The 13,827-nt window shown below is 57.3% G+C and overlaps 3 protein-coding genes across 3 annotated transcripts; 2 read left to right on the top strand and 1 right to left on the bottom strand.

Moving 5' to 3' along the window:
* Positions 1-3,052: 3,052 nt before the first annotated feature.
* Positions 3,053-4,889, top strand: CGGC5_v006731 (uncharacterized protein; the record flags this gene model as incomplete). Its single annotated transcript, XM_032027997.1, has 2 exons — positions 3,053-3,109; positions 3,294-4,889. 2 exons carry the CDS (start codon positions 3,053-3,055, stop codon positions 4,887-4,889), a joined length of 1,653 nt encoding a protein of 550 aa, XP_031875677.1.
* Positions 4,890-7,113: 2,224 nt separating this feature from the next.
* Positions 7,114-9,630, top strand: CGGC5_v006730 (uncharacterized protein; the record flags this gene model as incomplete). The annotated part of the gene is made up of 1 exon (XM_032027996.1): positions 7,114-9,630. One exon carries the CDS (start codon positions 7,114-7,116, stop codon positions 9,628-9,630), a length of 2,517 nt encoding a protein of 838 aa, XP_031875674.1.
* A 566-nt stretch (positions 9,631-10,196) lies between these two features.
* CDC4 (Cell division control protein 4) lies at positions 10,197-13,424 on the bottom strand (the record flags this gene model as incomplete). Its single annotated transcript, XM_066151731.1, has 4 exons — positions 10,197-10,304; positions 10,362-10,437; positions 10,489-12,998; positions 13,068-13,424. The coding sequence occupies 4 exons, from the start codon at positions 13,422-13,424 to the stop codon at positions 10,197-10,199; spliced, it is 3,051 nt and encodes a 1,016-aa protein (XP_066009284.1).
* Between the last annotated feature and the right edge of the window lie 403 nt (positions 13,425-13,827).

Raw genomic sequence — 13,827 nt, 5'->3', positions numbered from 1 at the left:
GGCTAAAAGCCTGCCGCGAGGTGACACTTGCCACCTGCTGTCGTGTCGCGCTCTCAGCCGCCATCCGGGAGAGAGAGCAAGAGCTTCCGGCGACACACAGGTGATCTGCCAGGACCGAGACCGCGGGGTGCGGGTGAAGCTCTGAAGTTGGGGGTGTCGCGGGTGCATCGCAGCCCAATGGAGAGAGTTTGGAGGGTGGAAGAGCCCGATGGTGGTGGTGTGGCAGGATCGGCGGCTGCAGTTGATGGAATTGATGAGGGTGCGGATTGACAGGGGCATTACGAACCCAATGGGAAGGGCCGCGGTGGAGGAAAGATTGGCTTTTGACGATGATAGGTGTGAAGGAGGGGAAGACGGTTCCTTTTTGATGTGACCGGTCTGCCGGGTGTGAACTGGTGGGTGGGTGAGCTGAGACTGAGAGAGAGCGAGAGGGGACAACGGGTGAGTTGTCTGGTGAGTGAGACAGGAGCGTTTAAAGTGAGGAGATGCCGAATGAGACCGTGCCGAGAGGAGCATTCGGGCGTTTCTCCCGCCCCGCAATCACCCACCTGCGCGCCCACTGCCCACGTTCACGTTGCTGCTGTCAGTCCAACATGAATGTCAGGTCAGTCAATCCACCATGACGATAGTCGACGGATAACGGCTCTCGGCCAAGCGGTCGGAGCTGGACGCACGACGTCAGGAACGCAGGATTGGGGGACTGGGTTGCAATGAATGAGCAGTGCCTTGCTGGACACAGATGGGAGGGTTGGAAGGCTGTCTCAATTCAGATTGAGGGAGTGAAGCTGTACAACCTCATCGACCTCATCGTGCGTGATGCGTCATGCAGCAGGAGACAGCGCACCACAATTCGAAGGTCAGGAGAAGGTCGAGGAAGGCCACCGGTAGCCGCAGCCGCAGCGGAGAAGCAGGATGAGGATCCATCGGGGATTAACAATCACGCCAAGAGAGGTTCAGACATGATCCAATTGGCGACAACTTGACGACAGGAGGGACGAATTTAGAAGAGTCGTACGCGTGCCTGACGCTCCAAGCCACCCCTAGCTGGCTGACGAGTGATGTCGCGATGCGGTGAGGAGGGCTGGTGTCCGTGACAGCTGTGGCCTGTGGCCCTTGCGCCGTAATCATCCTGGGAAAGGGACGGACAGGCAACGGGAGCGGCAGAGGGAAGACACAGACGCGGCAAGGAGCACAGGCGCCCGGGCAAAAGAAGGCGAAGCGAAATAGAGAGGGCGGAAGGGTGCCAGGTGGGAAGCGGGAAGGGGAAGCTCTGGCCTGGTCGGAATGGGCGGGAAGAAGCCGGAGACCAGATTGACAAGGACCAGGCCCGTGAGCGAGGTGAAGTCTGGAAGCGCGGAGAGACGTGAGTGGCCACGGATGAGCTGAAGAGGAGGTGAGAGTGGGCCAGACTGTTTCTCATGTGAGAGGCAAAGAGGGCAAAAGACCCAAGTCACCGACCAAGTGAGCGACGAGGGCTTCATTCTGTTTCTGGCGGTGGCCAGCTGCAACGGCGCCCAAGAAACTGTAAAAGGGGCGTCGCCGGTTTCCACCGCGGCCAATCGCTGACATGTCGCCCTGCTCTTGACGGTCTGGCCTGGTCCCGTCGGCGCCACGGAGGGGGGAGGGGGAGGGGGGTGTTTGCTGAGAATTTTTGATTGCCATGCTTCCGTTGCGTGCCAGTGAGTGCCAGCGCCGTCGCCGTGCCATGGCCTTGGAGGAGCTGGACTGCAACTGTGATTGCGAGTGCGATGTGCTGCGCTGCCCTGCGCTGCATCTTGCGACTAATTGCTCTGCATCTTTGGGTACCTACACACACACACCACACACATTGCCGGTTGGAAACATCGCGCACGACGGGCATCGTTTCGCTCTGATTGCTGGACGTCGCTTGGTCTCGATATGGCATCTGGCTGGGGCGTATTATGAGGTGTTTCTTTTCACTGGCTGTCTCTCCTAACTGGCGCTTCTCTGGCGATAACATAAGAACTAATTGCCGGGTATTTCATCGAAAAGAGGCCCCTCTTCGTTCATGTTGTTTCCCCCCCTACCTCTTACTTCCCTCCCTCCCTCCGTCCCTCCTCCGCATCCCTTGTGTGTGTGTTTTTCACTTTTCCCCCGCTCTTTTTGCTCCCATCTCAACCAACACATCGAGACGTGCGCCGGGGCCTGCATCGCGTCCACGCGCGATAGCCTCAACTCTCTCATCCCTCACACATCCATACCCATACTCATATTCTCACACCGTTCTTCCGCCATCTCCGTATTTTTTGATCATCTGTCTTGTTGTCCGTGTCACAAACGACATCTCCGTCCCCATCGTCATCTCCATCGCCAGCCTCTTGACATCCATCCCGGGAACGGGCTCACCGTCCCAAGCAAGCAACGTCCACCACCCGGCTGGCTTCCGCCGCCGTCGTCCACTTTGACAACGGTCCCAGCCTGTTTGTCACCCATCATCCACCTTTAAACGGGCTCTGAGCCAACAGCCAACGTCTCGGGATCCTGCCGTCACACTAAGACAGAGATCTCCTGCTCAACTGCGTTAAGAGCGGTGGAGCGATTTGCGACGCCCGTCCCCTTCCTGGGCTCTTCCGTTCCGTGGCCCCCTGTCACCCAAGTCGGTACTCGCTTCCGTTTGAACTTTGACGGTGGAGTTGTTTTAGGGGCCTCCTTTCCTTCACCGCATCGTCGACAGCGACGAACCCTGCCTTTGCACGGCGCGCCCAGAACTAACAACTGCCCCGAGGATCCCCTCAAGTGGCTCCCCAGACAGCGCGTGAAGAGACTTTTGGCGGTGGACAGGCTCCCTCTTAGACGTGTTGGACCAACCTCCCGCCCTGGGTTCCCTGTCGTCACTTAAAGGACCGGAAGCTTCAAAAATCGACTAGTAGCACCACCACATAAGCTCCAAAACCGCGCGCGCATTCACACACACACACACCAGGTCACCGCCTGTGTGAGTGCACTCACCTTTTGCTCCCTTCGACATATCACACACACACACATCTTCTCTCAAGTCTGACACCAGACGAGTGACTGACACTCAAACACCATGGCCCTCACTCAGACGGTCACCATCATCAACAACTCGGGAAAGATTATAAGTACCGTACGTCTCTCTCGCTGGCTCACACCCGTTGCATTTCCCCCCACCGCCCCTCTGAAATTCCAAGTCCAGCCCTCGCCAGGCCGCGTGTTTTGCAACATTCGACCTGCAAGATGCACGCGCACTACAACTACAAGATGACCGTTGAGGCCCAAAGCTGACGTATCATCTTTTTCTTCTGCTGCAGGGCAAACAACTCGCTGGCATCTTTAAAGAAGCCAAAGCCTCCTACCAGGAGAAGAAGGCCTCTATCAAGGCCGACCGCGAGCTCAGGCGCGCCCAAACCTTCGACACATCCCGCGATCTCCCTCCCGAGGCTTTTGAGCGCCGTTATTCCTATGACGATGGCCACTCTGTCGCCAGCTCCCGCAGGAGTCACCGCTCCCGGCGGTCTCACTATCCCGAGCAGGACTGTTATCCTCCGTCAAGACCGGCCTTGACCGAAAACAACCTCAAGGCTCACTCTGAAGTGTCCAGCGTCACTCCCTCGAGAGCACCCTCGGCTGCATACCGCTCTCCCTATGCAGAGACCGCACCCCGTGATATGCAGATGAGCCGCCCGGCCATGCAACACTACACAGTCGCTCCGGCATGCAGCGACAGTCTCGCCGATTCTGCGACCATTCGCGGCGCCAATGTTCCCCGCACAATGTCGGCGCCGGCCGTACCCACTATCGGAAAGAAGAAGAAGGAAATCGACATGGACCTCGCTTACGGCAACATCCCTCCGGATCTGCAGGACCGAACCGATCTGGACCCCAAGGAGGACAAGGCGAAGGATCTGATAGCCCGGGTCGAGGGGCTTCTCGACGAAGCACATTGCGTGCAGCACACCGCCGCGGCCACCATCGCCCACCTTCAAGGAAACCCCGAAGCCGCTGCCGCCGTGGCCCTGACGCTTGCCGAACTTTCGACTCTGCTGAAGAGCATGTCCCCAGCCTTTCTGACCGCCATCAAGGGAGGGTCTCCGGCCGTATTCGCACTCCTCGCCTCGCCCCAGTTCCTCATCGCGGCCGGCGCCGCCGTTGGCATGACTGTGGTCATGTTTGGCGGATGGAAGATCGTGAAGCAGATCAAGGATGCCAAGGCCCAACAAGCGGCCGCCATGAACAACGCCATCGCCATGGAGGCACAGCCGGCGCCTGCAGTGCAGCCGCCCGTCGAGTACACGTACGACCCGTACGATCAGTTCGATCCGTATGGACAGCAACCTCGCGAGGGTAGCGTTACGTACGACGAGGCCGTGGTCCTGGATGAGCGCTTGGAAGAGGAACTCAGCTCCATCGAGACTTGGCGCCGCGGCATCGCGCCCATGGGCGAGGATGAGAGCGTTGACATGGAGCTCATCAGCCCCGAGGCCGCCCGCTCCATCCGCGGCGACCCGGATACCCGCACGGAGCGCAGCTTCCGCACGACGCGCAGCTCCAAGACGCACCGCAGCTCCAGGACCGAGAGGACGCACCACTCTTCCAAGTCACACCGCAGCAGCGCTAGCGTGCGTGAACCGGACGTCCCGGAGCGCAAGAGCAGTGTCGCGAGATCTGAGCGAGGCGCCGACACGGAGAGCATCGCCAGCAGCCACCGAAGCCACCGCAGCTCGGCCTCCAAGAGGACGGGTCGGGTGTCGATGCTGACGATTGAGGAGGGCAAGAGCGAGAAGGATGCTGAGGTGATCGACATTGCGACTCGACCCAAGAAGAACAACATGCTCAAGTCATTGTTCAAGAAGAAGGAGAGAGAGCACAGGGACAGGGACGAAAGGGTCTCCGCCCTCGTGTTCTAAAACGCGACCATGAAAGATGAAGGATGACAGACGACAACGACAAGAACGATTGAAGATGAAGACGAAGACGAAGACGAAGATCAAGACAGGAAATCATGCATTTGGCTTGGGCGGCTTCCCAGCCTGGACGGAGTTGGGTTTGTAACGGATACGCACTGACGAAGGGTTCGATTGGAATTCGCCCTCGTGTTTTCATGTTTCCTTGCTTTCTTTGTGCATAATCATTGGGACTGTTATCAATATTGGAAGGAACAAACATACCTACAAACACTGTTACATGATCTGAGCGATCAGATCTCGACTTCGCGTCGGTAGATATTCTCGCAGAATACATAAGATTTCTCGTTCTTATGCCAACAACGTCATTTTTTTCACTTTGAAGTGACCAGCACGATATTCTTAACTGGTTAGAGACCGAGATCAAGTGGGTTTATGAGGCTGAAGCAGCTGTTAAAACCGTCACTTTGCATCGGAGTGGCAGTGCTTTAAGACTGGGCAAGACATCGCCGGTCTAGAGAGACGGCGGCGTAGGGCTGAATCGGAGATGTGGACGGTTCGGGAGGAATAGCATCAGACCATCTCACCCAAGTCCGGTTTTTGGTCTGGCTGCGTACACCCGCATCGCCGTCTGAGCTTGAGAAAAGAGAATGCGACAGGAGACGCTCTTCTCAGTCCAAGTGACGAAGGGGGCACAAGAAGTGCGAAATGCATGTCAGCTCCTCCCGCGGTCGTCCGCCTTCGTAAATGGTCTTCCCCCGCCGCCGACGGCCAATACCAAGATGCCCCGGCCCTCGGCGGTGCAGCCACACCACGCGGGTCACATCTCACCGGGTCCCGTAGCCTGCCCTATCTGCTCCTCCCAGGGCTCTTCTGAGTCAATTTGGCTCGACTGTTTTCTTCTTTGCGGCTGGCTACATCGCCTCCGCATTACCAGCGTCCCAAGAACCACGAAGTCGGGATCAGCTCAGACGTAGTCTCAACCAACCTTGGTTCATCCACGCGTTCTCGTCTGCTTCGAACATCATCAACCTACGCCCGAGCTTGCCAGCCGCAAATACGGTGGGCTTCTCATCACCGGTGCATCGGGAATGTTTACTCAAACGATCATTGGTGAGTGGCATCGAAAAGACCTCGCAGCGCTACTCAGGTCTGACAGTCCCCCGGTCTCATTGCCCCTCCCACCCAAATCTCTTTTCCGTCGTCTCACCTCATCCTCAACCCTGCATTGCATCTGAACAACCATGTCCACGTAAACACTCTCACCCGTTCTGCCCGTTGTTGGCTCTACGAGGCGAAGACCGAGCATCAGCCCTTCCTTCATACTGTAATGGGAGCAGTCTGGCATCGCTGTCGTAATCTAGCGTGTCCACAGTCAACGATGAAAGCCATCGAGAATGCGACCGCGACGAAGGCAGCAAGAAATGTCCCCGGCCAGAATAGGCCCCCAAGACCGGTCTCGCCCATGAGCAGAAGGCAGACCAAGTTCTCAAGGCGCATCCTGGTCGCCACTCGCACATTATCGCCAATCACGCGAGGGCTGCAGAACCCCAACCAACCCGCCGCGTTGGTGACGGGCTACGCCAGACCTGCGCCATCACATCCAGCTGAGCCAATTTTGCTGCAGATGCCAGTCGCAGCCCCGAGGATGCGGCCCCCAGGCGTTGTAGACTTTCTTCGTACCAGCGCAGTTCAAGGTCCTCCCTCCACTCTGTCTGCTCATGTCGAAAGTGTAGGACGCCGGAGAAGAGCGCAAGACAAGTAGCCATCCATGTACACCCCCCTCCGGCAAGTGATGTTGGTGGTGTTTCCCACCCAGCTGTGCCAGCCTTGTTGGCGGGAGGGAGCGCGCGAGTGCTGTGTCTTATTAGTTCCCTTTTCTCCCTCCTTCCCACCTTCTTCCTTCTCTTCTGACCATTGCTCGTTTAAGCTGCTTCTCACTGAGATCTGGGAGTCTAGGCTCCTTGCCGCTCACTCCCGTTCCCACCTCACATCCGCAACCCGCACCGATAACATCTTGAGATGCCTCGATAGAAGCGCGCCATTTTTCTTCTCTTTCTCATTAAATACAGTATTATTATTCCGCAACATCGTCAATGTATTCACATGCCCTCGGCATCCTCCCGCTGTCAAATTCCAATTGATACCACCACCCAATAGACAGTCCCGCGGAAGTTGAACAGTACAAAACGCTCCTCACCCACAATCTAATACCTAATTCAATACGATGGAAGGACGAGACTATAACCAAGGGCTTGGCCTCCACGGCTCCCCTGAGATTCCAATGACCCCATCCACAGAATGGCATGCTTCCCGTCAGCTACCCCGGAAACCGATCCCCCAAACCCCGACTACGCCGGCGCCGATCGGCAGCCCGCCCGGGCCATACGGCCGCAGCCCGCCGACACCTACCGCGAAATCCCCTCAACCATCTTTCTCCGAACGCGCCGCTGCCGGCGCCGCTGCCTACTTTCCGACGACACAGACCTTTGGCAACCATGGCCAGCACCAACCTCGGCCGCGGCCGTCGCCGCTACAACTAGACTCGTATGAGTACTCCAACTACACGCCGTCCCAGTCGGAGTTCAGCACGCCGTACACGGGCGGCTTTCCGCCAAAAAAGCAGGTCCGCATCGACTCGCACTCGGCTCTCTTGTCCTCACCTCCGTACCAGCCCCCGCCGGGCCGGCCAGAGTCATACACGTATCATCCACCGGGCCACATTGCAGTCTATCAGAAATGGTGGCATCCGTCATGGAATATGTACTTCTTCCTGTTCGCCGGTATCGCTTTTGCCATGGGCCACCACTTCTTCTACAAGCATCTCGATGGCTCCGAGGCCACAAATCAGCTCCGTATGCTCCGCTACGGTGCCGCCCTCTCCTTCCTTAGCAAAGCCAGTCTTGCATCAGCTGTGATCCTCGCTTTTCGCCAGCGGGTGTGGATGACGGTACGACGAAAGATGCTTACTCTAGCGGCAGTCGATTCCCTTTTTGCGGCAGCGGAGGACATGTCCGCCATCTTCAACTTCGAGGTCTTCAAACAGGCTAGAGTCGCTATGGTTCTTGCTCTCTACATATGGTGCACTCCATTGGTGGTGATTCTCACCTCTGACACACTGGGAGTACGGCCCAGGACAATGTCAGAGGACACCATGTGCCCGAACATTCGCACCCTCAACTTCACCCAAGAAGCAGACAATCAATGGCGCGATGGGCATAAAATTGACGGTCTATATGGGCTCTCTGTTTCTCTTTGGAATGCCACAATGGTCCCTGAAAACTTCACGGACCCAAATTTCTTCGATTATTGGGCGGGACCGAGCGATCAGTTTGAGCAAATAGCAACTTTTGCCGCCTTCCAGCATAAGCCCGTCGGACGAGATGAAGCCAGCCACGAGATCTGCGGCATGGGGTACAACTGCACATTTACTATCAACTTCACTGGGCCAGGTTATAAGTGTACAGAGCTTGCCAATGGCGTCGGGTCGACGGTGAAAGACCTCAGAGGCGCAAAATGGCCTTCCGAGTACTTCAAATTCAGCGACCTCGCCCCCACGGGCAACTTTACCTACTATGCTCATGCGTCAGAGGGCGAATATTCCAACCCTCAGCTGAACGAAACATTGGGAGGAGGCGTCCCAAAGACAGGACCCCCGTTCCCACCTCATCTCGGAGCCCTCCGCACCGAACCTATCCTGTGGATTGGCTACGCAGAAGTTGACAACACCACTGCTACACAGCCGAATAGCACCGCCGATCCAGGATGGAACGCTGCCTACACCCCGAGGGCATTCGGCTGCGAGCACTACGAGACAAAGTACGAGGTCCTCTTCAACTATACCAACCAAATACAAAACACGACCGTAAAAAGACGCGACTTCTTACAGCCGGTGATCGATACCACAATAGACCGTGGAAATGACGCCAACGACCTCACGATGGACAACACTACCGCGATACCAGAGTCAAATTACATACTTCCGACGGATGTTCAGCGTTACCGGAAAGCGATGGCATACCACTCAATCGGCACCAAGTTCCGCTACTTCGTGAATGGCACGGTTGAACAGCCTGGTTTTGTTGCGAATACGAAGGCGCTACAGACGAAGCTCATCGACGAGCACAACTATCTGGGAGTAAGCAATCTGATGGAAGAAGTCCAGTCATTTTACGAAGACATCATCATCTCAATGTTCAGCAACCCACGCTTCATCTCCGTCGTCTGGGCAAACGACACAAGCGTGAAAACAGGGCCCATCACCAACCCACAGCAGAAACACCCCTGCACCCGCGAACGAACCGACATCCGGTACGACTACCACCAAGGCCAGCTCTGGGCCGTCTACTCCGTCGCTATCTTCCTCGCCATCATCGGCGTCGCGTTCGGCGTGGCGGCGGTCTGGGAAGAGGGCCTGGTCCGCAACACCCGGTTCAGCAGCATCGTCGCAGCAACCCGCGGCCCCGGCCTCGAGAAGCTGCCCTGGGGGAACACGGTGCCCGGCAGCGACCACCGGCCCGTCGCCGGGGCGAGGGTGGGGTACGGCCTCGTGCCGACGGATCCGCATGCCGGCGGCTCGACGTACGGTTTCGGGCTCGAGGGTGACGTAAAGCAACGCAGCCGGGAGGAGCAGCCGTCGAGGACGCCGACGGGGTTGGGAAGCCCCTTCAACCGGGCGAGCAGGAGATGGTCAAAACTAACCTCAAATTCGCCGCCGCCGCCTAATACGTCAGATGGCAGGTAGCCAAGCCATGTTAATTCCGTAGTGTAATTATTAGAGATTTCGTTTTCCCTTCCCAACTCCCATCCGTGCAGTCGTTTCTTATCACAGGCATCAAGTTCTCGCATCAAAACATGGCAACGTGTATCTCAGGTATTCATATTAACTCGACGCAAAAGAAAAACTGTATGTGCGATGACCAGTCTCTACATACTACTCCGTGTAAGAGACAAACAACCTCCCTGCCCTGTTTTGTCCAGGAATAAAATGCATACCATGAGCCTATCCGCCGCCCAACTGCCTTTCGCCCAATATTTACATTAAGCCATACAAAGACGTGGTATATGCGCTCTGCGCGAAATGAGGTAACGCCCACTTTTTTTTTCGTTTCCCATCCGAGACCGTCAATATGATAAAAACGCCGCGAACCCGATGATGGTTGATTTCCATCCAAATCCCCTTCCTACCAATGTCATTATGCCTTCGTGTGGTTTTGTCCTTGAGTAATGCTGTGGTTTTCTCGTTCGTGATATGCTGATTCGTGAAGAACTCCTTGTTTGCCGTTTTCGTAGACGTTCCCTCATTGCTCGTTACAGATCTTCGGCCAGAAGCGCGCGCACCTCAGGCTCGTTAAGAAGCTTACGCTCGCCGAGCTCTTCAGGCGGCTTGCCATCGCGGACAGCACCAAAGTCGAGGATCTGAGCATAATAAGTTAGTAAATCAATTCAAGGATCGGGTAGCGAGGGAAAGCTTACCTCGACATATGTAAGACTGTCACGCTGAACGGCAGCCACACAACGTCTCTCGTCGAATTTGACTTGCCAGACTCCGCTAAGGTCTGTCAACAGGTCTTGCACGCACTCGCCGGTGCGAATGTCCCACATCTTGACCGTCTTCTCGCTGCCGGAGATGACTTTGCGGCCGTCATGTTGGAAGCAGGTGATAGCGCCCGTGTGAGCCGTCAACACGTTCTTGCACTTGCCGTTCTCCGGATCCCAGATGCGCAATGTGCTGTCAGCAGCAGCTGACACCAGTCTCTCATCGCGCAAGTCCAGCAAACCAACAAGCAGACTGTGCCCCTCGAGAGTGTGAAGACAGGCGCCGGTGTTCAGGTCCCAAATCTTGACCAGCGAGTCCATCGAGCCGGAAATGCAGCGGTTGCGCTCATGGTCCAGCACGACACTGTAGACCTTCTGAGAGTGACCGTGGAGTACATGAAGCGACTCGCCAGTGCTGATGCGCCAGACTCTAACGGTACTGTCATAGCTTCCACTGACAAGAGTATCGCCGTGGGCGGAAATCGCGCGAACCGAGTGGGTGTGACCAGACAGGGTCCGAATGAAGTACGGGCAGTCGGCGTCATTAGCTGGGGGGCCGGTCTGGATGTACCTACGCGAGCCGACCTCAGGCAAGCGCCAGACGCGGAGCTGGCTGTCACGAGATCCGGTGATGATTAGAGGCTTCTGAGGCGCCATGATAGCCTTGCCGTCGTGGGTTTTGCCGGTCTCGGTGGGCATGAGGATCTGCAGACAGCGCACCGTGCTGGTATGTCCGTAGAAGACTTGGGTGCAAAGACCCTTTTCAATATCCCAAACGCGTACAGACCGATCAGTGGATCCAGACACAAGCATGTTGCCCTCGTACTGTAGTGCCCAAACGCCACCCTCGTGGCCCTCGAGCTTCTTCCGCAACTTTCCGGTCTTGGTATCGTAGACGTGGATAAGCGTGTCGTCGCTACCAGTGATGATCTTGTCTTCATCAAACTGCAAGCAGGTGATGACGTGACGAGGGTGGGCGGCAAAAGCGACGTGGCCAGGCTTTACCTTGCCGCTGGTCCAGCTTTGGCGGATCATGTAGTGGCGGCGGTAAAGACTCTTGAACAGGTGAAGCTTCTGCAAGCTTGGCATGCCCAGCTGAGGATTGGGCACCGCAGTGGCAGCGGCGTTTGCTGCCGACAGAGGTCCCTCAGATTTGTGCTGCTTGACTTCCAACTGCAGTGCCTCGTTGCGGGCAGACTCCTGGCCACTAACCCTCCTCTTTGATCGATCTGCACCCGGAATGTTCATACCCCGCTTGCGCTTGGAACTGCGGAGCTTGACCGTTGGATCTGGCTTCACGACAGCCTTGGTCAACTCGTTGTCTGCCGAGTTCAACCGGCTGGTCCGGCTGAGGTCAACTTCAGCACCCATGACGCCGACAGGATCCTGCCAACCCCAACCCTGAACAATAGCCTTGTCAAGTTCGCCAGGAGGGAGCCTGAATCCGTCTCGATCAAACAGCTCTTTCCAACCAGTCTCGTTCGTGTCGACGATGTTCCGCCAGTGCTTGGAAACTTGGGCGGCTCGGCAGAGGTCGCGATGGTCGAGGAAGGACAGCACGTGAAAGCTCAACTCAAGGGGGAGTTGCTTCAAGAAATCGCATTTCAGCGCCGGGGTGACGACATCGGCTACGAGTCGCAATGTCTTCCTAGGGCAGCGGCGAAGGAAGTTGTACATGATGAAACTCTTCATCTCGCTGGGCATCGCGTCGAACCTCTCCATCATGGTGCGTGCGTCGAGCATGGCGGTGTGGGCATCAAGGTTATCGAGTTGGGACGTGCTGTCATCAGCGGCTACCATGGACAGGTCAGAGGAGTAGCCGCCCTCCTCCCCGGCCTGGGAGTCGTGGAGCCACTGCTGGTTACGGAAGCTGTGATTTCTCCTGGTTAGAGCGGTGCTCTGGGTCGAGTCCTCGTCCTCGTCTTCGGAATCTCTGGAACCCAGTTGGGCGGCCGCAAGTGTGGGGGAAAGTCTCGGACTAGGGAGGCTCGCATCCTGGGCAGCGACGGCATCGATCGAGGGCCGGTGACCAACGGCACGGATAGCCTGTTGCAGAGACTCGTCGGCATCGACAAAGGGCTCGGCGTCAGCATCGGTGATGGGGGGAGTGGCTACGTTGCTGCTGAAGACGGTGAGGGCATCGCTGCCGATGGGGCTTGGTGCGTCGTGCATGTTTGCTTGACTGCTGGGGCCGGACTCGGGGGTATGGCTTGTGCGTGCGATCTGGAGTCGAGGTCGAGGGAGGCGGTCGGAAGAAGAGCCGGCTAGCTCAGAAGTGTCGGGGGTAGCCAGGCAGCCGGTCTGCTTGCCTCTCGAGAGGTGGCGTCGGAGTCTTTGTGAGGCATCCTCGGTCAAAGAAAGGCCGACTGATCGGGGGTTTCTGGAGGGCCTTGATGGGAGACTGGGAGACGCGTTCTGAGATGAAGGTGAGGGATCACGAGCAGTTGAGCGACGTGACCTTCTCTGAAAGGGGTCTGAGGGGGACTTTGATGTGCGTCTCGGGGACTCTTGGCTGGACTCGTCTTCTTTGAGCAGACCTGCGGGTTGCCTATCGGCTGCAAGAGGGGTCTTGCGCTGCAAAACAGACAGCATGTCAGCATTCGGTGGAGGACAAGGAGAGGAGGACTCGAGGGCGGCGGGTACCTTTTTGGGGACGAAGAGGTCATCAGTCATGGCATCGGTAGAGGAGCCGGTGACGCTGAAGGAGAAGTTTGCGAGTTCGGGAGGCAGAGGCTTCGAGGCGAGAGGGTACTCCTTGGAGTCGAGTTCGTGGAGAGGGCGAACGTCGCGCAGATAGACGGGAGGGAAAGTGCGCTTTGTGGTGGTGGTAGTGGTGGTTGTGGTGGTCTCGATGCACTCGGAGACTTGGTACTGCAGGCTGGTCGAGTCCTGGCCGTGTGCCGAGTTGTTCTTCTCGTCGACGGAGAAGGAGACGGTCTGACTGGAGCGAGGCCGGCGGACCTCTACGGCGTTTGACTGAGGACCCGGCGAGGGCGTCATGTCGGGCGACGAGAGAGTTGCAAGGCGGTTGAGCGGACGAAAGGGTTGTGCCAGAGAGTTTGGAGGGCGGGGATAGGAAGAATGGAGGCGATCTCGAATAGGTTCGCGAGAGGGGAGGCGGCGGAGAGGAGGAGGAGGAGTAGGAGAGGGACAAAAGAGGATCGGGTTCAGGGCAGCCGCGGGACAAAGTGGTAGATGGTGGATGGTGGATGGTGGATGGATGTGGCAGCAGCAGGCGGTGCGGCGGCGGAAGTGGTTTGGTGAGGGTTCCAGGTTGGATTTGAAGAGTGGCGGGCGCGGGATTACGGTGCAAGGCAGCGGCACCACGGGTGCGGCTACGAGGACGGGAAGGTAGACGGTACGGTGCCAACCACCTTTCTTTTGTGTGGCGGATATGTACCCG

The sequence above is a fragment of the Colletotrichum fructicola genome (assembly GCF_000319635.2).
Source record: "Colletotrichum fructicola Nara gc5 chromosome Unknown KSG_Nara_v1_contig03, whole genome shotgun sequence".
NCBI lineage: Eukaryota > Fungi > Ascomycota > Sordariomycetes > Glomerellales > Glomerellaceae > Colletotrichum > Colletotrichum fructicola.
This window is presented reverse-complemented; position numbering and strand designations above follow the sequence as displayed.